Genomic DNA, 25,998 nt, shown 5'->3' on the forward strand with positions numbered 1-25,998 from the left:
AGATCATTGCCTACCTATCGATGAGTAAATGCGATTTGAGAGTTTAGGATTTTCTGAGCGAGTTTTCAAAAGAATTTTTTTTTTGTTTTCCCGGTCCCATAACAAACATGAGTATTTTATTAGACCGAACTTTTTATTAGATATCAAAGGTGTAAAAATGGGGTGTCTACACCTCTTGGAGTTGGAATGCTAGCGGACCATTATTTTCTTGATATGTTCTTTGATATCAACCCACAAATTAAGCGTTGTAGTAGTTTGTGGGTGGTTGACATTTATCTCTTTTGAAACTGTATTCAAGATCCATGACTGAACTAAACAGTCCACATTTTCCATCGATCAAACTCAGTCGCTTCTATTGGAGAAATACATGACTCATCTATAAACTCTAATTTTAATTTTGCTTCTAGGTCTAAACGATTACAACTACTCCAACTGATATAATTCGCTCTATTGAATATTATCGTGCATATCCATCTCAGTTTTGAATAGTAAAAAGATCGTTATCGTATTATTTCTTGTCGACCACTGTTTTGTTGTGTAACACCTTATTCACTCAAGAATTTGCTTAAGAAGCCAAAGAAGATATCAAAGATTCATTATAAGTTTATTGTTCTATATTTTCTAATTCTCTTGAATTCTAATACTGATACTATATGATCTTCATAATTAGATTGTTGAGAATTAAATCTTGTATAATAAAAGAGTGGTAGCTCCACTCCTCCTAGAATTCTACCTCCTCCTTTTTTAATTAACATAAAAAGTATTCATTAGACTATTTTAATGTTTACAATTTGTATTTTTATAATATAATAATATTGATCAAATAATTTAAAATGGAAATAATATTTTCACACATTTGTGTCAAATAAATATTTTAATTATGACCCAATCAAAGTATTCAAAGATATTATATACTTTTTTTTATAATAAATTAATTCTCAATAAATTAAATAAAGAGTTATAAATAGAATATTAATTTACAAATAATAGAAAATAACATCTAAAATATAAATTCTAAACATTAAATAATATAAATTTACATAAATTAAAATTTTAATGAAATTGATTCACCAATCACTCAATTTCTTTAAGATAACTCCAAAGAAGAACTCAATTGAATTCAATAACAATGATTGATGAAAAAAAGATAGCAGAACAAGCCAATTAAGTGGTGTTATAAAATCTCTACTCAAAATTCTGAGCGGCATTAAAATTTATCATTGCCCAATAGTTGGTAACCAACTTCGAAAAACTTTTTGTCAAATAATAACTAACAATTTAAAAATATAGTTTAAATAGGGAGAAACTTGTAAAAACCATTAGAAGATACTTGTAAAAGGGTCTCCAAATTAAAGAGAAATTCTAAAAACTCCTTGTAAGAAAAATATATAAAAAAAACTAGCATTATCTCCTTTGTTATAAAAAAAAGATGAATACGGACTCGATAAATGTTCACCGACGCGATTGGAATGTATGAGCAGCAGACGGTCATCATATATTAAGAGTATTATTTAGAGTAAAAAACTTGAGATGACAAATTCGATCTAGTTAAATATAATGTTGTACCGAATAAAATATAATATCAACTCAGGTGGAAAGAAAACAAGACACATTCCAAATCTAAAAAAAGTCACCACGTACGACCACGTACGACGATTAGTAAGATGACTTTTGAAGTTATCTAAAACTTTTTTCTAGAGAGCAAAAATTATAAAATGTAACTAATCTCCACCATTTGATTAGATAATATTAGAAAATCTTAACAATCAATTATACATTATTTTCTTATCTTTTATTTTAAATTAATTATGAGAGAAACGTTAAAATTCTCATATTGATTAACAAGATTTTTATACTTTTTAGCCTATATATGGCTTTATAATCCAAGTCTAATCATTAAAATAATAATAAAATATCATTCTCTCAAAATCTCTCTTCAAAATATTCTAACAAATCCAAATATTATATGTTTTAAGTAGTTTTATTAACAAGTAAAACTACTCGCATCCACAAGGAGGAGTTTCAAGATACCCGCATTAGAAGGGACTGCACAGAAGCGAAAATCAGAGACATTAAAGACGGGAATTGGGACTCACTCCTGAGAAGAAATCCAGAAGGACAGAGGATACTTGATCATATAAGTAACATATAACTACACAACAGACCGGATATTCATGAATGGAAAGCTGAGGACAATGGGAAGCTGGTATCGAAGAAAATATGGAAGGTAACCCGGGAAAAAGCGCAGAAAGTAGAATGGGCTCCTCTTGTATGGTCAAAGAAGATTATCCCTAGACACCAATTCATCATATGGCTCGCTTTCTGGGAAAGACTCAGCACTCGTGATCGTATCAGCAAGTATACAAGGATCCCGGACACGAGTTGTCTTCTATGTAAATGAAATGAAGAAATGGGAGTTGTTGTATTGCTTCGGAGCTTTGGGACAGATTCTATAAAAGCCTGGAACTGATCAGTTTCCCGAGCGAATGGAATGAAATCAAAGATGGATCACTACTCAAAGCCAAGGGAAATAAATTTGCAACAAACGTGTTCAAGTGCGGTTTTGGAGCAGTGGTGTATAACATTTGGCAAAAACGGAATGCAAGGGTATATGGCAGAACCCGCAGGAGCGTTGAAAAGTTATGGGAAAATATTGTATCGAATTGCAGCGCCCTCACGGGAACGTGGAGAAGAATTTCAAGCACGGAGCAGAACTGGAAGATCTGTAGGAATTGGAATTTACCGTTTTTTAAACTCACTAGAATTGAAAGCATTGTAATTAGATAATTCATTTATGTTTTTAGTTTTTTAGCTTTTATTCAAAATGTTAGACTTCAAAATCATTCTAGGTCTGTCTAGAATGATCTCTTAAACTCGTGATTTTTTTTCTCATTTTTTGGATTTTTAATGAGACGACGCTAAGTCGTTTTTAAAAAAAATTATCAATATGCTTAGAAGTAGTTCTGCATACAATACATAGAAATTATCAATATGCTTACAAGTTACAACCAGCTCTCACACTTGCAACCCTACACCAATCATTTATTTCTCGCCACTCACATAAGAAACAACACATAAATATAGTACAACAAAGACCAACACAAACACATAAAATAAATAGATAGTAGAATGTAGGTTTGCATTACCATTCAAACTCCTTTTATGCAGCGGGATAGGCTTTATTGTCTAGACTCATCTCAAAGCTCCTTACCAACTGCAGTTTCTCGACTTTATCAGCCGGAATGGATGATGCGTCTGGCCTCGGCTCAAAGCTCAGTACAAACTGTAGCTTCTCCTCTTTATCAGCCGGATAGGATGAGGCATCTGGCCTCGGCTCAAAGCTCCTTACGAACTGCAGCTTCTCGTCCTTATCAGCCGGATAGGATGAGGCGTCTGGCCTCGGCTCAAAGCTCCTTACGAACTGCAGCTTCTCGTCCTTATCAGCCGGATAGGATGAGGCGTCTGGCCTCGGCTCAAAGCTCCTTACGAACTGCAGCTTCTCCTCTTTATCAGCCGGATAGGATGAGGCGTCTGGCCTCGGCTCAAAGCTCCTTACGAACTGCAGCTTCTCCTCTTTATCAGCCGGATAGGATGAGGCGTCTGGCCTCGGCTCAAAGCTCCTTACGAACTGCAGCTTCTTGTCCTTATCAGCCGGATAGGATGAGGCGTCTGGCCTCGGCTCAAAGCTCCTTACGAACTGCAGCTTTTCCTCTTTATCAGCCGGATAGGATGAGGCGTCTGGCCTCGGCTCAAAACTCCTTACGAACTGCAGCTTCTCCTCTTTATCAGCCGGATAGGATGAGGCGTCTGGTCTCGGCTCAAAGCTCCTTACGAACTGCAGCTTCTCCTCTTTATCAGCCGGATAGGATGAGGCGTCTGGCCTCGGCTCAAAGCTCCTTACGAACTGCAGCTTCTTGTCCTTATCAGCCGGATAGGATGAGGCGTCTGGCCTCGGCTCAAAGCTCCTTACGAACTGCAGCTTTTCCTCTTTATCAGCCGGATAGGATGAGGCGTCTGGCCTCGGCTCAAAACTCCTTACGAACTGCAGCTTCTCCTCTTTATCAGCCGGATAGGATGAGGCGTCTGGTCTCGGCTCAAAGCTCCTTACGAACTGCAGCTTCTCCTCTTTATCAGCCGGATAGGATGAGGCGTCTGGCCTCGGCTCAAAGCTCCTTACGAACTGCAGCTTCTCGTCCTTATCAGCCGGATAGGATGAGGCGTCTGGCCTCGGCTCAAAGCTCCTTACGAACTGTAGTTTCTCCTCTTTATCAGCTGGATAGGATGAGGCGTCTGGCCTCGGCTCAAAGCTCCTTACGAACTGCAGCTTTTCCTCTTTATCAGCAGACGGATAGGCTGAAGCGTCTGGTCTCGGCTCAAACAGATTGGTAAATGGGTTCTTTGTTTTTCCTGTATGGCAATTGTCGGTTAGTCTTTCACTGCCGGTATTGGTCTGGATCTGAACATGATGAGGGCGGGGGAGAAGGCCTTTGAGTGCTTGAGGAATGGGGCTGTCGTTCTTAATTATATCTCTCCAGTATTCTTCTCCTCCAGCCTCCATTCTTGCTCCATTACTGCTGCTCGGTAGCTACATATTTTGCCTTAATTAGTTAAGTTAATCAATCAAATTATAATAATAAACACATAAATGAAATAGTAATACCCACCAGAAGAAGAAGAAGCATAAGTGATGATAAACAAACGAGGAAAGTAGCAGCTGATGCCATGTATCTTGTTTTCTCTCTTGAACGAAACTGATGATGATTGAAATAAGCCTCTCCTCTCCATTATTTATACTCATCAGATCAATAGTAGTACTCTTAAAAATTGTATCCTGTTTGGTATTAACTAGTCCACTTATTATTAATCTAACATATTACTTTTCTATATAAATATCAATCAATTCAATTCAATAATAAGATAATAAAAAATCTTTGAGACAATTATTTTAGTTTGAAATCTTTTAAAAAGATTAATAATTATAAATTTAATTTAAATATAATAATTTTTAAATATTTTTAACTTATTCTAATAAATAAATAAATAAATCATTAGACTAAATTATTTAAATAAATTTACAAAGTTTTACAAAACTATTATGTATTTTAATAATATATTATGAATACAAATTTACACCTATTATTAACCATTTGTCTTAAAGTATTTTTTTCTAAATTATTATTATTTATATGATTTGACTGAAATTTATTTGGTAATATTTAAATAATTATTCTATATAAAATGTTTAATAAATAAATTTATAGATAAATTAGAATTTTTACACTTATTAAAAATACAAAAATAAAATTATTTTTTATGAATTATTTTTGGTTGGATTGTAAGAAGTTTGAATGAAACTTATAGTAATGATTTTTCCTTCCATTTAAGAAGTTTGATTGGAACCAAACCTATAAGGCCTTGATTTTTGGTGTATTAAAAATCACTATTATTATGATGTAAGTAAAATCGAAAAAACGAATTGATAAAATCGAAAAATCGAATTGAACCGTAAAATACAGATCGAAATAATTATAAACCGATCGAACTAAGTTTTGATCGGTTTATAATTTTCTATAAGTTTAGTTAGCGATTTAGATACTAAAAACAGACAGATAAACCAATTGCAGGTGTTTTTGATATTTATTAAGTATATGTTTTTTAGTCTTAGTGATAAAAGATAAAGTTATTAATTATTTTGGTTAAGGTTCAAATCTTGATATACACATATTTTTTTTATGTTTTTTTATTTTTTAAACTCATTTTGATTTAATTTATATTTTAATATATTTTCTTTTAATTAGGTCTTTAGTTACTAATTTGTTAAAATTTTATTTATAAAAATTTTCTTAATCCGTTTTTCATTCTTTTAGTTTATTATATTATATATTTATTATTTTTCATTTTCTACATTATTATATTAAATATATATTTTATGTTTTTAACGATTAAACTGATAAATCAACTAAATCGATTTTATAACCGACTAAACCGAATTGACATTTAACCACCAATCGACGGATGGAGATTTAGAAAAAATGACACCAACGGTTGGAATAAGTTTTTCGGTGAAAAAATCGATAGAACCGAACCGCTTACCCACCTAACTATTACTATTTTTGGGGGGAAACGACTTAGCGTCATTTCATTAAAAATTCCCAAAAATGGGAAAAAAACCACGAGTTTAAGAGATCATTCTAGGCAGGCCTAGAATGATTTTGAAGTCGTAACATTCTGAATAAAAGCTAAAAACCTAAAAACGTAAATGAATTATCTGATTATAATGCTTTCAATTCTAGTGAGTTTAAAAAACGATAAATTCCAGTTCCTACAGATATTCCAGTTCTGCTCTATGCTTGGAATTTTTGTCCACGTTCCCGCGAGGGCGCTACAATCCGATACAATATCTTTCCATAACTCTTCAACGCTCCTGCGGGTTCTTCCATATACCCTTGCATTTCGTTCTTGCCAAATGTTATACACCACTGCTCCAAAGCCGCACTTGAACACGCTTGTTGCAAATCTATTTCCCTTGGTTTTGAGCAGTGTTGCATATTTGATTTCATTCCATTCGCTCGGGAAACTGTTCAGCTCCAGGATTTTATAGAATCTGTCCCAAGGCTCTGAAACAATACAGCAGCTCCCGAATAGGTGATCTATGGTTTCTTCATTTCCTCTACATAGAAGATAGCTCGCGTCCGGGATGCTCATATACTTGCTGATACGATCACGAGTGCTGAGTCTTACCTAGAAGGTGAGCCATAGGATGAACTAATTTCTAAGGATAATCTTCGTTGACCATACAAGAGGATCTCATTCTACTTTCTGCGCTTTTTTCCGGGTTACCTCCCATATTTTCTTCGATACCAGCTTTCCATTGTCTTCATCTTTCCATTCATGAATATCCGGTCTGTCGTGTAGTTGTATGTTATTTATATGATCAAGTATCCTCTTTCCTTCTGGATTTCTTCTTAGGAGTGATTCCCAATTCTCATCTTTAATGTCTCTGGTTTTTTCTTTTGTGAAATCTCTTCTGATGCGGGTATTTTGAAACTTCTCCTTGTGGATGATAGGCTGGTTTTCGAAACAGGGGTCGTGCCAGAATAGAGTGCATTTCCCGTCCTCTAGCCGGATGTCATAAAGATCTGCAATATTGCTTCTTAGTTTAAGAATCTTTTTTAGAAACCAGCTCATACCTTCATGAATTTTGCAGGTCCAGATGCTGGTTTCGTATTTCATAAACCTCGTATGCACCCATTTGATCCATAATGACTCCTGATTGTGCTCCAAAGCCCACAGATGCTTGAAGGTGAGAGCCTTGTTCCACTCGATACAGTTCTTCAAGCCGGTGTCTCCCTCATCCTTCGGTTTACAAAGCGGTCCATTTGACTTTTTTTCCTCCTCTTCCTCTACTACCCCAGATAAAGTTCCTCATCAATGTATCGAGCTCCTTCATTACCTTCTTCGGAATGACCATCTTCTGCCCCCAGTAGCCAACTATGCCCATGACCACGGTTTTGATAATTTCGATCCTCCCTGCATAAGAAAGTTTTTTCGCTGCCCAGACAGATATCGTGTTTTTTACCTTTTCAATCAGCGGCTTGTAGTGTGAGATCTCGATCTGCTTCGCGGTTAACGGAATTTCTAAGTACCTTACAGGAAAACTGCCTTCCTTAATGCCCATGATGTTGAAGATGTCCTGCTTTGTTTTGTCCTTCACGCCTCCATAAAATACCACACTTTTTCTTTAATTAATAGTTAAACATGTAACCTCAGAAAAGAACGTTAGTGCAGCCCTAATAGTTTTAATGGAATCAACGTCTACGTGCGCTAGAATGAACAAATAGTCAGCAAAGCATAAATGGGTTACCTCCTCTATCTCATAGAATGGGTGAAAGATGTATGGACGATTCTTTCGGAACATCGCGAAGATGCTCTCAAAGATCGTCATGATAGCTACGAAAAGGTAAGAAGAGAGGGGGTCCCCTTGCCTTACCCCGTTTTCACCCTTGAAATAGCCTCTATGGACTCCATTGACGCTACAACAAAGTAGGATGATGAAGCGCATTGCATAATCCAATCAATAAAAATCATAGGAAACGCATATACAACCAGAAAGTCATGAATGGCTTCTCATCTAACAGAGTCGAAAGCTTTCTTGATATCTATTTTTAAAGCCACTATCGGGGATATTTTCTTATTCCCGTAGCCTTTTAAAAGACTCTGCATGAGAAGAATATTATGAGAGATTGTCCTACCGGGGATGAATGCAGATTGGTTAAGATTTATAATTTTTCCTATGACATTTTTAAATCGTTTAGAAATGATTTTTTTAAATTATTTTATAAATCACATTGCAGCAGGAAATTGGTCTGAAATCTTGTACTTTCTCGGGTACCGCAGTTTTGGAGATCAAGGTTAGGACTGTTGTATTCCATTGCTTTAACATCTTTCTGTTCTTGAAAACCTCCAGAACCCCGTCAGTAACGTCTTTACCCACAACCGACCAATTGTCTCTAAAGAACTGTGCATTAAACCCGGGCTTTTATTCCCATCAATACTAAACAGAGCTTCTTTAACCTCAACCCTCGTGACCACCCTTATCAACTCGCGACTATCTTCTACAGAAATTTTCCTATCAATAATCTGATACAAGGTATTCAGGTGACTTTGATGCTGCTTTCTTGTACCCATAAGCTGCTTATAGAAATCGATAGCCAAATCTTATACACCCTTTTGACCCTGAACATATTCACCATCATCATTCTTCAGCCTGTATACATTGTTTCTCATGTTTCTAGCCTTGTATTTTTTGTAGAAGAAAGCTGTGTTTTTGTCACCCAACGAGAGCCAGTTCTGTCTTGATTTCTGTCTAATAAAATTCTCTTCAAGAAGACTCAGCTTCCTGAACTTTTCAAGCGCATCCCTTTTTGTTTCATTGAGTTGTTCATCATTATCATCCCTTAATAACCTTTTCTGAACTTTTTCTAGTTCTTCTCTAGCAGCCAGAACTCTATTGGAGATATTGCTGAACTTCTTCTTGTCAAAGCTTTGGAGATGATTATTTAGGAGTTTAAGCTTCTCAGAAACTCTGTACATGTTGGATCCCCTAACATCTGTAGACCATACGCTTTCGAGAATACCCTTGAATTTGTCGTTTTCCATCCAGAAATTGAAAATTTTAAAGGGCCTTTTGAACCTTTCTTCCTTTTCTCAGAACAATTTAATCGGGTAGTGATCAGATATACCCGGATTCAGAACGTGAAGTTGAGTTCTCGGAAATTGGTTAATCCAGTTCTCATTTACCAGACATCTGTCAATTCTACTTCTTCTAATTTGCTCATTCCCTCTCGTAGAAGACTAAGTGAAGAAATTCCCAGAATTGGTAGGCTCGATACAACCCATATCTCTGATGCAGTCATTAAAGTCAATCATATCCCAAGTTATTTCAGATTCTGGGCTACGATCAGATTCGTTTCTAGTTATGTTGTAATCACCAAGGACAGCCCAAGATTTATCACTACCGATCCAGTTTCTAAGACAATTCCAGAGGAGTCTTCTATCAGTGCCTGAGTTGCTATCATAGACAATAGCAAGATTAAATAGGATTCTTGTGATTCTGTCTTTGACCTCCACCAAGATTGCTTGATCATTCAAAAAGAGAGCCCTGACCTCAGCAACTTTGTTATCTCAGATAACCCAGATTCTGCCTGTTTTGTCATTTGAGTTGTGAATGATTTCCTATCTGCTATCAATACACAGCTTGCTAACCTTCTCAACGTTCCGGCTTTTGACTTTTGTCTCAAGAATACCCATAATAGTGATCTTCTGGTTCTTATAATAGTGATCATCTTCTAACTATTACTATTTGAGTTACATATTATGGTATATTTGAAATTATCTTAAGTTTTAACAATTATAAATCAAATATATATACAATTTATAGTATTAATCTCATTAAAATAAATAAAGTAATTTAATTAATTTTAAATTATTTTATAATTAAATTATAATATTAAATATATATTATGAAATATTAAAAATGCGAGACTTAGAAGATGAGTCTCTATTAATATAATTTTCTAGTGGACTATCTGGTTGAAAAGAAATCGGAAAACTTTTAACAACCAAATTATATTGTTAAGAATTATTCACAATGTCATTATCATGACGATGTCGGAGATTAGATCCGAAAAAATTGTGAATTCGTGTGGAGATCTTATTAAATCTGAATATTACAGAAGCGTGCCTTAATTAATCTTCTTAAGTATTATCTTCCTTATAATAGAAAATATCTTTATTCTTTTCTTTTTATACTTTCCTTAGATGAAATAGTTTTTTTCAATTTGATGAGTGCGTCAAATTAGTTTATCTCTGTTTGCAAAGAGAAAATTGATCGTACCTCGAACAGGGAGCATTACCGTTACAAAATAACTAAAATTATGTTAGTTATTATAGTTTGATCAGTTTTAATTTAGCTTTCATAAAATAAAAAATGTAACTTAAATATCCTCACTTTATATTCATGATATATAAATACATTGATAAATCATAAACTTAATTTCATATTAGATCACATTATTTTTCTTATATTAAATATGTTATTTACACAATTATTTATTATACTAATAATCCATAAATTCTAAATGAAAATTTAGTAACGAAGTACTAGATCCTACAAAATTGGCACAAAATGTCATTTTCACTAATTCCGAGTGTTTCCAAGGCCAAGTTGTGCACAGTGAACTTGTCCAGCCCGCCAATATTCACTGTGCATAGACAAGAATTCAACCATTAGTGGGCTCTCTGAACGTTATTGATCTCCCATTTCAGTCACTTCATCTTGTTTTTCACTTTTCAATGTGTAATCACTTTAATTTCTTATTTTTAGCTAAAAAAATATATATAGTAGGATCTGCATTATGGCTAGAGTTTGGATCTAGAAAGCTGCATTTTATTTTGTTTTTTTAGTTTTAATAAACTAACATAAATCTCTATCATAATTCATAACATATTATAGAGTTCTCTTTCTAGACATCCTAACACAAGGTAATAAGAGATTAACTTGCACAGAGATATTCAAGAACTTTTTAGAACAAATTTCGGATGACGTCATAATATTGGCGTTATCGATCGAACTAATAACTAAAAGTACGACGTTATCGATCGAACTAATAACTAAAAGTACGACGATTATTTTTCAATAAGATAGTCCACGAAAAGATGATAATGATAGAAGACCCAAATATTTATTAGAAAAAATATGTCATGATTTTCATATATTATTCATTAAAATAAATTGATGATATTTCAAAAAACTTTTAATTCAAATTCTATTTATAACTTCTATTTTGAATCAAACATCTTGTATAAACCATGTATTATCTTTTATTTTTAGAATTGAAGCATGACATCTCATAGTCATGACCCCCGTTTCAACTCAAAACGTTTTTAGTTGGAATTGAAACTGTGACATTTTGATCTCTTAAGTCGATTATTACCACTGAGATACCTTTGTGGAATATAAACCATGTATTATCATTAGTTCGAATGATGTAAATGAAAGCTCGCTAAAAAAAATTAAATCATCCCCCAAAAGGTGTAAGAATAAAATTGGACCCCCAATATTGTTCATGTCTTTAAATTTGTTGAAAAAAATGGGTTTTCAGTTTTGGTTTTTTTCTGTATATTCAATCTTTACCTAGTCTTTTAAACAAATACAGATTTTCTGGAACCATTAATGAATCATAAATATTTTTAGCAAAGATAGATTATTTTACTATTTTGGTACTTATTTTTGTTACCACTTTAGTGCATGTTATGTATGTTCTAAATTTACAAATTAAATACACACAAATAGACTACCTTATGATTACCTTTGATATGTTTGGATTTGTTTTTATGCTATATATATTACTCATTCATTGGATAAAAAGATATTGTATAATATTAATTTACATGACCCCTACATCAAAACAAAACTTTATTTGGAAATTAGCTAAAGAATGGTAGATAATTGCTCTTATTGGAGATAAATGGGGCCGAGAATGATACAAAATTATCAAAATAAAACTTGTCAAAAAGATATGAACATGCTTAGTATGATTAATAAAGATGATAAGAATGGATAATTAATGTGGAAGGGACGAACTTTGAAATTTTGGTCTGGTGTGCCTATCATTTGTAGGGTAATCTCTTTTAGACAACCTTTATATTTTTATTCTAATATTATAACTAATTTATAATTAAATTTTATACAGTATTGTTAAATATTTATAAAGTAATTTTTGTAATTATATTAATAAAATTTTAGAACTCATTATTCAACTCATATGTACTAATTTATTAAGCAGGTCAAAATTATATTAATTTAACTAATTAATAATTAATAATTTTTTAAATTAAGTTCCCTATATCTAGTAGGCAAACATATATATTGTTCCTATCTGAATTTTTTTCAATTCCACAAAATATTCAAAATAATTAATTGAAGATTATTCGTTTATCCTATTTCACTTAAGTTATCTGTTTGAAAATTTTAACTAATTTTAAAAGGGGATTATTTGATTATCATTGAGAGTGTGGTAGGGAAGTAAATGAGAATATTGTGTAAATTCCTTTCAAGATGGTCTGATTTCTCGTATGGTTATTTGATCAGTTGGAACAAAGGTCAAACAATACAAGGATTAGGGGTTTAGGTATTCGAGATATTATTTTTTTTAACAAAACTCCTCTCTCAGCTCCTAGGATGATGTTTGATACGGAGTTAAATGTCGTTGTGGAATTTCTTGAACTCACTCCCATTGTCATATGCAGGAATATCACGGTTAAGGATATATTCGATCATAGGAATAGCGATCTTGTTTGTCTAGAATGGGGTTGAACACGAGAAAGAGCAATTATAATTAATGTTATGGTATTGATTATTGTGGGGGCGTAATAAGGTGACACCGTCTAACAAAATATTATATTTGATTATTTTTATGTTGCCATTGTTATAACTTGTTTGTTGAGTGGTCTTTGTACACTTTTTGTTAAAAGAAAATTGGGAGTCTAAGATTTTTTCAAAAAATTGTTTTTCGGATATATGTTATTTAGAGTAGAATTTTTGGACGAAAGATGAATGAAAAATGATTTATTATGATTAGTCGTTATTAGATTGAAATCTTACCTTCTTCTGCATTGTCATGAGGTGACGGGTATTTGAAATCTCCTTTAGAGTATTAGGGATTCAATAGTTGATGTCCGAATTTCTGGATAGTTGTTGGGAGATTTGGATTGAGGTGGTAGATATGACATGTGTAAATCACTGGTTCACTATCACTATTATTGTTTGGTGAACTATCAAATTAACATATTTTCAATAATCTTATTGATGCATATCATCCATTATTATTATGGCGATTTTTTAGATTCGTTTTGAAAATATTGTGGAATTAGTTGGAGAGTTCATCACTCTTTATAAAAAAAAATCATTTTTTTTAGTGAGCTCATCGCTCTTTTTGTGTGCTTCATTACTCGTTAATTTCTTGGTTTTATGAATTTTAATTTTGACTTTTTTTTTCTGATATCATAATTAATTTAGTTGGGATTAAATAATCCTAATATTAATATTAATATATATATATATATATATATATATAATTATGCTTAAAGTCAACAAGGCACCACAATAATTCACGTCATTAATTGTTTTTCATAATAATTATTTTCTCTCTCCTAATATATATATATATATATATACAAAATAATAAAATTATTTTTAACAATTTTAAGTGGTCTAGCGGTTAAAGTGTTCAAATTTCATGTTTAACACCATGGTTTAAATCTCAAAGCATATAAATTTAGATTTTCAAAAATGCATTCTTGACTATAAATATCTTTTATATTTTTCTTTCCTAATTATTTTTTCTTTCATTAAATATATATATATTCTCACTAATCATATAAAATATATTTTTTTATCAATAATTTATATATATATATATATATATTATTTTTCATAATAACTTTATATAAATACATTTTATCTTTTATTACATTTTTTCTCTCATTAATTATATATATATTATTCTTTTGGTTAATATAAAAATTAACTAATTGATAATTAATATTAAATACAAAATATATATACATACACAAAATAATAAAATTATTTTAACAATTCCAAGTGGTCTAGCTATTAAAGTGTTCACATTTCATGCTTAAGAACAAGGTTCGGATCCCAGAACATGCAAATTTAGATTTTCAAGAATGTATTCTTGACTATATATAATATATGGTGGCGCAATTTTTAAATAAAAGATACGAGACATCTGAAAGTGTAAGATTGGAATTAGTGGTTGGTTTGACAAACATTTAAAAGTGTAAGGTCACGAGATGGAGGTCGGGTGGTGGGTGGTTTGTCGAGTGTGAGGTCGGAATTAGTTGTTGGTTTGGAAAGCACTTGAAAGTGTGAGGTCACGAGATGGAGGTCGGGTTCTGGGTGGTTTGTCGAGTGTGAGGTCAGATTTAGTGGTTGGTTTAGAGAGCATTTGAAAGTGTGAGGTCACGAGATGAAGGTTGGGTGGTGGGTGGTTTGTCGAGTGTGATGTCAGAATTAGTGGTTAGTTTGACGAGCATTTGAAAGTGTGAAGTCACGAGACGGAGGTCGGGTGCTGGGTGGTTTGTCAAGTGTGAGGTCAGAATTAGTGGTTTGTTTGACAAGAATTTGAAAGTGTGAAGTCACGAGATGAAGGTCGGATGGTGGTTAGTGGTTGGTTTGACGTTGGATAAGAGGTTTGTGATCAATTGGGATAGGTTGTTGATTTGTTGAAGTGATAGTAAAAGAGAAGTCGACTAAGATTGGTGAGTGGTTTATCGAGAGATAAAAAGGCATATGAAAAAGTGAGTCACAAGATTAGGGTTAGTGGGTGGTTTGCCAAGGGGATAAAGAGGGATGTGAAAAAGTGTGAGTCACAAGATGAGAGTCAATTGGGGGTTAGTGGTTGAATTTGACGAGAGATAAGAGATGTGTCATCAATTGAGGCCGACTAAGATTGGTGGGTGGTTTATCGAGGGGATAAAGAGACACATAAAAAAGTGTGAGTCACAAGATGATGGTCAATTGAAAGGTTAAGTGGGGTGCCGAAAGATAAAATAAATGTTACATTAAGTTTAAGATTAAACTTAATTTTAACAAATTAAAACTAATTTAAATTAATTAAATTTGAATAATATTAATTTTATCTAAAATATTTATAGATAAATAATGTTTTGTATATATAATCTTATTGCACGTAATTCATGCTAGTTTTTTAACATAATAATTTATTTTAAAAAATTATCCTTGCTCTGTCTAAGTCTAGTCATAATCCAAAGTCATGCATTCCAAGGTGATAAATATATACAATTAATGCATGCCAAAGGTGATAAATATATACTCCTGTAAAAGAAATTTAATATGTACCATTACAAAGAGGCGAATAAAATTAATTTTAATTTTTTTTTTATATCCCATCACTAAGAGAGAAAGGGAAAAGTAAAAAATAAGGGCGGAGATAGAATTTAAAATGTATCTGGGTTAAATTATTTTCATAAAATTTATCCGAATTAAATAGAATGATAATATAAGCAAATAAACAAAGTATACCTAGTTTAATGTCGTAAATATTCTTTAGTAACGGAAAACTATTAATAACGACGGTATTGTATCGTCGTTATTATCATTTACATACGGGCTTGTACATATATCCTCACCTAGTAAAGAAAAACAAAAATAAAATAAACTTGACAAATGTTGGACATTCAATCTTCGAGCCTTGAGCTGTTTCTTTTGCTGGTCACATTTTCTCTAGAAAATGAACTTGTTTCTTTCTGTGCATAATTATATGTAAGTTTTGATCTTTTCCGGATTTTTTTTGCAATTGATTTCTTTCTTTTCCTTTTGCTTGTAATATCTTATTGTTTTCTTATTGATCTCTATAAAATAATTGTGAGGTAATAGGGGAGGGAATGAGAGAAAAAATGACGTCGTCATATGTACCTCCTTGGTTGGAAAAAAGAAAAAGTGTGAAAAAAAAGATAAAATATAAATTATTTTATTTTTTCAGTCAATCAGTTTGTGTCACTTCATTCTCTCTCCCATTATCTCCCTCAATCATTTCTCACTTATTTGTTAAAAAATATTTTAAGATTTTTCATATTTTATGTATTAATTAATACGTTTATGATATTTCAAAATCATGTTAATTCAAAATCTACTTAGAACCTTTGTTTTTGTACAATAATCACTTGTATAAATAATGTATTATTGTTACAAAAATAAACATGAATTAATTGGCATATGTAAATGAAAGTTCAGTAAAAATGGAAACATGAGCAAATGAAAAGAAAAATCCATCAACTCCAATAGGTGTAAGAATAAAATTGTTCCCTCTTCCTAAGATGTTCATGTGTTTTATTTTCTTGGAAAAAATTGTTTTTCAGTTTTTTGTATATTCAATCTTATTGAGTTTTTTTAACAAAGACAGATTGTTTTACTATTTTGGTATACTTTTAGACATATTTTTGTACCACTTTAGTGCATGTCATTATATTACAAAATAAATACACACAAATAGATTATTACCTTTGTAATATTTGGATTTGTTTGTATGTCATATTAAGCATGCCTTGGTTGAAAAGATATTGACATGACCCTTGCATCAAAACAAAACTTTATTTGGAAATTAGTTAAAGAGTAGATAATTGCTCAAATTTTTTCCAAAAGTGGGGCTGAGATTAATTATACAAAATTATCAAATCAAACTTGTGGAATAGACATGAACATGCTTAATATGATTATAAGTATGAAATTAATGTGCATATGTACAAACTTTGAAAATGGTCTCATGTCACAATCATTTCTAGGGGAATCCCTCTTATACAACCTTTATTAATTTGGAGCATTGAATTTATTTATCTGAATGATTGTTTGATTTGTCTGAGGATTCAATTATTTGTGATATGTATCTATATTTGTGAGATATTATTTAAAAATAAATAAAACTATTTCCATTAATTCGAATATTATAAGATAAAAATACAATAAGTTAATTTAAAACGTGAATGATCTCATTCTCAATACATATCAACCAAAATTGATCGATCTCAATGTATATCTCAATACATACCCTTTATTAGGGTTTACATACCATTTTGTTAGTTTTTCAGTTAAATCAATATTGCAATTAAATTTATAATATTTCATGTAACTCTTGAATTCATTTTTTTTTTTCTTATCAATCTTCTTTCTCCACTTTGGCCATCTTCAATTCAAGATATTATTATTTTTTATTTTATCAAAAAATGTTCTTTTTACTTAATTCACATGAAAGCCAGCTCAGCTATGACGTGGATTGCTTATTATGATGATATGGGTTAAAACAAAATAAAGAAATGGACAAAAAGGTTAGGGTGCATGATTAACAATAGTATGATCAACATCATTATCATGAATTCATTAAATTAAATTATTTGTTAGACTTTTAAGGAACCATCACCCATTAGCCTTTTGCTCCAAAGCTGATCAACAATATTATTTTTCGTCTAGACAAATCTTCGAAATGGTTTATCGACTTGCTTCTTGGATTGTTTTCCTTCATCTACTTCTTTTCATGGTAACTCTTTTTATTCATCAATCTAACTTCATTAATATACTATTTGCATGAACAATATTAATTATATTTTTATCAATTTATGTAGTTCTCCCATGGAAGTTGCCAATCCAACAAGCTGGATCCAAGGGTTTTGACCATAGATCAATCGGACAACACCGTTAATATTGAAATGGTAGTACATCGCGATCACCACCACAATCAACACGGCCATCCAATGACTCATATGAATCATCATCATTACATGATGGATGATCCATTGGTAGTAGTGTTTTTCACCTTTGATGATCTTATGGTTGGGAACACCATTCCAATCCACTTTCCTAAAAGGGACCCTTCTTCCTCTCCTCATTTCTTGCCAAGAAATGAGGCAGAATCTCTCCCTTTTTCATCTCAAGAACTTCCTTCCCTCCTTAGATACTTCTCTTTCTCTCAACAATCTCCACAAGCCGTAGCCATGGAAGAAACCCTTAAAGACTGCGAAAGAAACCCCGCCATTGGTGAGACCAAGTTATGTGTCACCTCTTTGGAGTCCATGCTCGAATTCACAAGTGGTGTCCTAGGATTGGATGTCACGGACATCCAATCCGTATCCACCATTCATCTAACGAAATCAAACATCCTTTTCCAAAACTTCACTATCATGGATTTCACTGAGTACTATGCTGCTTCAAAAATCGTGCCTTGTCATTCCATGCCTTACCCTTTTGCGGTGTTCTATTGTCATTATCAAGAGGGCGAAAATAGGGTGTTTAAGGTCTTGTTGAAGGGTGAAAATGGAGATAGAGTGGAGGCTGTTGCGGTTTGCCACTTGGACACTTCCAAATGGAGCCAAAGCCATGTGGCATTTCAGGTGTTAGGAACCGAGCCTGGTTCTTCATCGGTGTGTCATTTCTTCCCTGATGATCATCTTGTTTGGATTCCATCTGCAGTACCAGCTTTGATTTGATTAATATGATGTTGTTTGTAATCTCTCATATTAAGTCTCATACCATCTATATCATCACCATAATAATAATGTAATCAATGATGCTTTCATATGCTTAATGTTGTCATAATAATAATGTAATCTTGGTTGTTTAATATATAAATTTGTATGTACTAGGTAAACAATGTTGTGTTATTTTAATGTACCACACAAATCAAATAAAAGCTAGAGAAGAATTGCAAAACTTTCAATCACAAATGGCTAACAAATTAACATTAAGAATATACATTAATAACTACCAAAATACTTAACTTTTGCCATAAGAAAAGATATTCGATTGAGGGTTTGTCAAAAATTAAAATGACATAAAATACATTAAACATATTAGACATTAATAAATGAATAATTTAATAATTTAACTACATATGATAGTCACTAATTTAACTATAAAATCTAGCGAAGTGTTTTGACTACCAAATTTATATCACTATTTTAACTACTGAATTTTAATTAATTTTAAATTTTGTCTATCGAAAATTAATGTAACTAATTTGAATATCGAATTTCAGCGAATTCAAAATTTGATTAACAAAAATTATGTCAATAATTTCAACAAATTGAATGTTTTGACTAATGACTTTTTTTTAATTTGGTAATTAAAACTTTTAATTTATTAAAATTTGATAATTAAATTAGTAGATATATCTTTTATTTATCTATAAATGTCATATAAATAATAAATTAAAGTAAATTTGAAATCATTAATATAAAGAGGAGTGATAGAGAAATGGAATTTTGTAAGAGAATTTGGTGAGGGAATGATTTGGCATCACCTTGGTTGGAAAATGTAAAAGTGGGAGGAAGGAGAGAAAAAAGAGAAATTATTTGATTTTTTTCAGCGAAGATTATGCCAAGTCATTCTCTCACTAAATTCTCTTACCAAATTTCTTCACCAAATTTCTTCACCTAATCATTAAATAAGAGATTTGACCCTAATAAAATGGCTAATTTGACAATTTGATTTTTTTTATTAAATATTAAAAAAAAAATTGACAAATAAATATTGATATTGACGATATTATTTGTTTTAATTTGAGATAATTTGTTTTTTATTTATTTAAAAATTATATTATTTATAATATCTTATTACTTATTTTTTAAATGAAATAAAATATTTTTTAATTAATTTTATATTAACAATTTTAATAACATTAAAATTTAATTAATTTTAATTGTTTTTTTTTTATTTAGAATATTTAAGGCGACCGGCCGCCGGATTCACTCACACGGCCGCCGGATTCACTCACACGGCCGCCGGATTCACTCACACAGCCGCCGATGAAGCACTATATCATACGCTCACGGTGGAGCTCCTGTTTCTCCGTTCGCCGTTTCACTCGAAGGTCACTGATTTCACTTCATCCTCTCATTCTCCCGCCATCCTCGAATGTGGGTTTCTCCAATTCTCCGCGATTTCAATTCCTCTGGTTTGGTCTCTCAGGTATGGCTCGTGTATTGCGATATGCTTTCATGTGGGTTTGTGCCAAATGTAGCTACACGCAATATAGCGATTCATTCTTTGTGCAAAGTTGGGAACTTGAACTTGAACATGGCACTTGATTTGATCAGGATAAACGCAACCCATCACCCCGAAATTGATACTGTTACTTATAATACAATCATTTGGGGGGTTTTGCAGACTGGGATTCGTCCATCAGGCTCTTGGATTGGTTTCTATAATATGGTCAAGAAAGGTTCCTCTTGATTCTTACACTTGCAACATTTTGGTTAAAGGTTTTTGCGACATCGGGCTGTTAGAATATGCCCACTTGTTTATGATTAGTATTGTAGATTTAGCAGAGCCTTATCCTGATACAGTGATTTTAAATACATTGAAGACTTGATAGAGAGTATGCCAAAAGAGGGACTGCTACCTGACATTGTCACTTACAATACTATAATCGATAGGTTATGCAAAACAGGAGATTTTAACCGTGCCAGTTACTTCATAAATGAATCAGTGGATGTAAAAGGATCAGAATCAACCCAAATTTGTTCATGTATACATCGCTTATTAATGGGTACTGCAAGTGGATGGGGCTTGAGAAAGCGCTGTCTATCTATGAGGAAATGTTGGAGGGTGGTCTTTTATCTGATGTTGTAACTTATAGCTCAATGATCATGCTTTCTGCAAGAACAGGAGGTTAGAGGAAGCCAAGCTGCTTTTAGATGAGATGAGGAAAATGGGCGTGGATCCTAATCATGTTTCCTTCTCTACACTCATTGATTCCTCCTTCAGAAAAAGGGATCTAATGAGTGCTTTTTCACTTCAAGCACAAATGGTAGTTCGAGGATATGCATTTGATGTTGTCATTTGCACCATTTTGATGGATGGGTTGTTTAAGGCAGGAAAACCTGCAGAAGCTGAGGAAATGTACAAGTCTCTTTGGAAATTCAGCTTGATTCCAGATTGTATTACTTATTTTGTCATGAATGCGATTTATGGTTCCAGTAAATTAGGAGAAATGAAACGTGTAGACAGCTTACTGAACGAAATGGCGGCAAATAATGTTTATCCAGATGTTATTACATATTCCTCTGTGATAAATGGACATATCAAGAAAGGAATGCTCTATTCAGTGGTTAATATCCTGACGAAGATGACATCGTCCTGAAATATCCTCCCAAATACTTACACTTATGCTTCGTTGATTGACGGCTGTTTCAAGTTAGGAAAACGTGATGTTGCCTTTAGCTTATACGAAGAGATGAAATCGTAAGGGGTAGATGAGAATCATTTTGTTCTCGATTCTTTTATCAATTGTTTAAAACGAGAAGGGAAGTTTGAACAGGCTGAGGAATTGGTCAGGGATTTAGTATCGAAAGGATTAACACCCGATTGTGCTAACTACACTTCGATGATGGATGTATTCTTCAAAGAAGGAAATGAGTCGGCTGCACTTAGTATGGCTCAAGAAGTATCTATGAGAAATATAGGACTCGACACTATTGCATACAATGTCCTTATAAACGGTTTATCAAAGCTGGGAAACTATAGAATCGAGTCTCTTTTTGATGGAATTAAACATTCTGGTTTGTCATTTCTTCCATGATGATCAACTTGTTTGGATTCCATCTACACCAGCTTTGATTTGATTAATGTGATGTTGCTTGTAATCTCTCATATTAAGTTTCATACCATGTATATCATCACCATAATAATAATGTAATCAATGATGCTTTCATATGCTTAATGTTGTCATAATCTTGGTTGTTTAATATATCAAGTGGTATGTACTAGGTAAACAATGTTGTGTTATTTGTACCACACAAATCAAATAAAAGCCAGAGAAGGATTGCAAAACTTTCAATCACAAATGGCCAACAAATTAACACAAGAATATACATTAATAACTACCAAAATACTTAACTTTTACCATAAGAAAAGATATTCCAACGAGTGTTTGTCAAAAATTAAAATGACATAAAATACATTAAAAAAAGATGATTCTAATAGAATACAATTATAAATTAGCTGTAAATAGAATGAATCAACACAATATCATGAGGCTAGTAAAGTAAGAAAGAACAAATCCCCCATTAAGTACTACCATTACAGTTCCCAGCTTGGTCTCTATTCAAAACTTCAGTTGCACAAAACTCATATAAATCTTCATACATCTTCTTTTGTTTCTGGACCAACTGCTTGGATTTTTCATAGTCAAGCTTCAATCCTTCAACCTCCATTTCAGAAGCTGCAGCCGAACCTTGTTGCTGATTGTCAAAAATAAATATTTAGTTAATGTTGTGATTTGTGCCTCCAAAACATAATGTGATTGATCTAGATGGGATCATATTTGAAAACTGTGTATCTAAACTTAGTTTAATCAGAAATTCAGTAAGGCTTTGATGGATTGGGTTATTTGAATAATCTTAAATAATTCACCATCTCTCCATCTATCCCCTCATCAATCAAATTATCAACCACGATACCAAAATATCTTCTATTTCTTTTTTTTAAAATATTTCATATATATGTCTTTCTACCCAAATAATCCTTATTTTGTTACTTCAATAACCCCAATCCAAACAAGACATAACAGATTTTCATTCAGATCCAGAGCCAGAAGTGTTCCATACAAGCTATGTGCTATATGAATGGTGAATTTTGGGTTTCTCTATGTAAAGGCTTACACCTTCTCTTCTCATCTACATTTCTTCTACAAATCTTAATATATATAACCTGGTATCCTTTTTTTTTTTTTTAAGATTTTCAATTGCCTCAATTTAACTGATATGCTTACTTTCAAAACAGAAAAAGGAAAAACATAACGTTAATGAAGAAGATACGAACCTGAAGCTCCTTCATATACTTGGTCAAGATTCGACCACTGATGTAAGGGAACCTCCTAGGTTGAGGTTCATTGCCAGTTAAATATGTTATAACTTCTCCAACCTCATTTGATGAATTTGAATACTTTTCCAAAGGAGGTGGTAGTGAGGATTTATGCTTTACTATGGATGAAGATTGAGAATAAGACAAGCCATGAGGTCGTAGAAATTGCGATTGACGAACAACAAGTATATTGTTGACAGGACTGCCTGCATAGATCAAGAAAGGAAATATAGATGAAAAGAGATTTTATTCCAAATAAAACAAACTTTTATGGAAGCTTTTGCCCAAAACTGTCGCTTGTTTTAACACAAGAAAAATATTTGGCAGATTAAGATAGTACCTTTACAAAGCTTAAGAGTTCGAACTATCATACGAGTTCTAGTATCCCATATACGAACCATGCCGTCCATTGATCCAGAAACCAATAGGTTTCCATTTGATGCCAATTTTAAGCAGGTGACAGCCTCACTGATTAATAGATAAAGTAGTTTAGAGAGATTGAAAATTGAGAAAATAAATAAAATACATAAACATAGATTCATGAAAAATAAATCATAATCTTCAAATAACAAAACTTTTTCGTAGGGGACTACTCGCTCAGGCGTGAATGAGGTCTGTGAGACTGACTGACTCGTCGAACAGAGACGAAAGTCGGCCATTCAGGATTAATGTAAGTCCTTCATGAGCGATTGAGTCAGAATTTGTTGAATTGAGTTAGAAAGGAAATGGGCTAGCCAAACAGTCTCTAGTTATTCCTACTATTTTCTGTAGGACTTGGAAGGGCGTTTACGTCAAATGTAGATAACTACTATTTAGCTGGCAAAATTAGTCCTTACATTCTTCTTTTGAACAACTTATGACTTCTTTCTTTTCTTTTTATTTTTATTAGCCTTTCCATAGGAAGTCTATTAGGGAGTTAAGGATTGTGCAGGTATTACTAACTCAGAGCTTGGTAGGATTTGAGACCTTCTAAACCCAGTTTTTGGCAATTCCTATTGAGGACTAGAATAACTACCAAGAAAATACACTACAAAAGGGAAGGGATGGAAATTGTATTATTGAAATTTTAAGGTAACCATTGAGAACAGCAACAAACCTGTGAAAAAATGTTGAGTCAATTATATTTTTCCCATGGCTGCTGTTGGTATCAGGAGCGTTGAGTGCAGCAATGTATATCATCCCATCTTTACTTCCAGCATAAAAAACATGTTCCCATGGATCCATCACAACAGCATTAATTACTGATGGGAAGATGATATCCCTTAATAGCTTGCCATTAAATAAGCTCCAGACCTAAAATGTCACGCAGTTAAATGAATCTGGATAGAAATTAGGGTGATAATGAATGGATGCATATAAATGGACTGAACAATTATAACTACTACCACCCTAATAGAACCCTTGCATAAATTTCAAATTGAAAATGATGCAGAAAACCCTAATAGATACATCAGCCAAATAACACCAAGAAACTACAATATCCAGTATAATACATCTCTGGTTCCTTTTGTGTTGGTATAAAATAAGGTACTCTAAGAACAACGTGTATACTCCATTTACTCTGTCTTAGCATTGAAATCTTATAGCCTAGATTTGCATTTAACAAATTATTCTTCCAACCTATTTTCTAAAATCCAAATGAGAGAACCATACCTTGCACGTTTTATCCTCAGAAGCTGAAACAATGATTGAGTTGCATCCTCCATGACCCACAACAATATCAGTGATGGCCAATGAGTGATCATAGAAACTATATTCATATAAGTTCTTTCCTTGCTCCTTTTGTGTATCATCAAACATCCTGATCAAGTATAAAACAATTAATACTCAAACCACTTACAATTGAAACAAAGAAAATCTACGTTTCTTACGCTAAAAGGGACCAAACTCGAATAGATCCATCTTCTGCCCCTGAAATCAAGAGTGATTGATCATCAGAGAATACTAGTCGAGAAACCGCCCTGTAATGACCTTGCCATTTCTTTAACAGAATACCAGTGGCAACCTAACAAGAAAAAGAAAATATCATCAACAAATACAAATCATAACTATCTTATAAGAAAACATTGCAATTAGTATACTCACCTCCCAAAAATATATGTAACCAGATACACCACCTCCAACAATATAAGTCCCTTCCCTATGAGAAATTATGGGTTTAATCGGTTCAGAAGGAAAGCTCTTAACTTCTACTTGAGGCTGCACGAAAATTACAAAAAAAAACAATCAATATCGCTTTTTTCCTAGGCATCAACATTGATAGTTCTCAGATGCATATTATCGAACATGGGTCTGTTAAATAACACAATATGTGAATGGAGAGAGGCTAACTAACCTTATTTGAGGACCAATAGAAGACGGAGCCTGAGGAAGAAGAGGAATCGCGAACTTGAGAAGAGGCTATGAAACGGCCTCCTACAAAGTTGAGGCCATGAGAAGGAGAAGCGCAAGTACGGAAGCGGTGAAGCTCTGCGCCGGAATGTACGTCCCAGCAAACTATTCCGGCGTCTGACGGCGACGAAGCAAGCACGAGTTCAGGGTCCATGGTTTTGGGTTTTTTGGAGAAGAAAGCTGCAGGGATGAGGGTTTATTGAAATACAAAAAAAAAATGAAATTTATCGGTTGAATTATTTGAGAGAACCCTATTATATCAACGCTTAATAACTAGGGTTGTTTTTAATATTTTTTTTTATTTTAAGTTATTGAATAAAATATATAAGTATATAATAAAAATATAATGTTTGAAAATACATATAAAATATTTTAGTTTTTTTAATGTAAATTATATTAATTTATAATTAATGAAAAAATCTATAATATAGAAGGATAAAATCCATCTTAAAATAAGGTCAAATTAGGTCATTAAGGAACTTTTATTTTAAATTTTTAAAAAAATCAAAATTTAGAGTTGTTCTATGGTTAAAAATATAAAAAAATAATATTCCTTTTATTATTTCCTTAAAATACGTTAATTTTTTTTTTATATTATATATAATATTTTTTTTCTTTATATTATTAATAATATATTATTTTTTTCTCTCTAT

The 25,998-nt window shown here is 32.5% G+C and overlaps 3 protein-coding genes across 3 annotated transcripts; 2 read left to right on the top strand and 1 right to left on the bottom strand.

The window, feature by feature from the left end:
* The first annotated feature begins 17,579 nt into the window (after positions 1 to 17,579).
* Positions 17,580 to 18,579, top strand: LOC124917922 (BURP domain protein USPL1-like). The gene is made up of 2 exons (XM_047458185.1): positions 17,580 to 17,633; positions 17,719 to 18,579. Exons 1-2 carry the CDS (start codon positions 17,580 to 17,582, stop codon positions 18,577 to 18,579), a joined length of 915 nt encoding a protein of 304 aa, XP_047314141.1.
* A 797-nt stretch (positions 18,580 to 19,376) lies between these two features.
* On the top strand, positions 19,377 to 21,671 carry LOC124917923 (pentatricopeptide repeat-containing protein At5g14770, mitochondrial-like). Its single transcript, XM_047458186.1, has 5 exons — positions 19,377 to 19,395; positions 19,810 to 20,059; positions 20,258 to 20,435; positions 20,730 to 21,200; positions 21,411 to 21,671. Exons 1-5 carry the CDS (start codon positions 19,377 to 19,379, stop codon positions 21,669 to 21,671), a joined length of 1,179 nt encoding a protein of 392 aa, XP_047314142.1.
* Positions 21,672 to 21,965: 294 nt separating this feature from the next.
* On the bottom strand, positions 21,966 to 25,533 carry LOC124917925 (protein ROOT INITIATION DEFECTIVE 3-like). Its single transcript, XM_047458190.1, has 8 exons — positions 25,290 to 25,533; positions 25,040 to 25,153; positions 24,826 to 24,959; positions 24,608 to 24,755; positions 24,051 to 24,247; positions 23,295 to 23,422; positions 22,913 to 23,160; positions 21,966 to 22,332 (listed from the first exon to the last, which is right to left on the bottom strand). The coding sequence occupies exons 1-8, from the start codon at positions 25,497 to 25,499 to the stop codon at positions 22,159 to 22,161; spliced, it is 1,353 nt and encodes a 450-aa protein (XP_047314146.1). The 5' UTR covers positions 25,500 to 25,533; the 3' UTR covers positions 21,966 to 22,158.
* Positions 25,534 to 25,998: the final 465 nt, after the last annotated feature.

Source organism: Impatiens glandulifera, unplaced genomic scaffold (genome assembly GCF_907164915.1).
Source record: "Impatiens glandulifera unplaced genomic scaffold, dImpGla2.1, whole genome shotgun sequence".
In the NCBI taxonomy this organism is placed as follows: domain Eukaryota; kingdom Viridiplantae; phylum Streptophyta; class Magnoliopsida; order Ericales; family Balsaminaceae; genus Impatiens; species Impatiens glandulifera.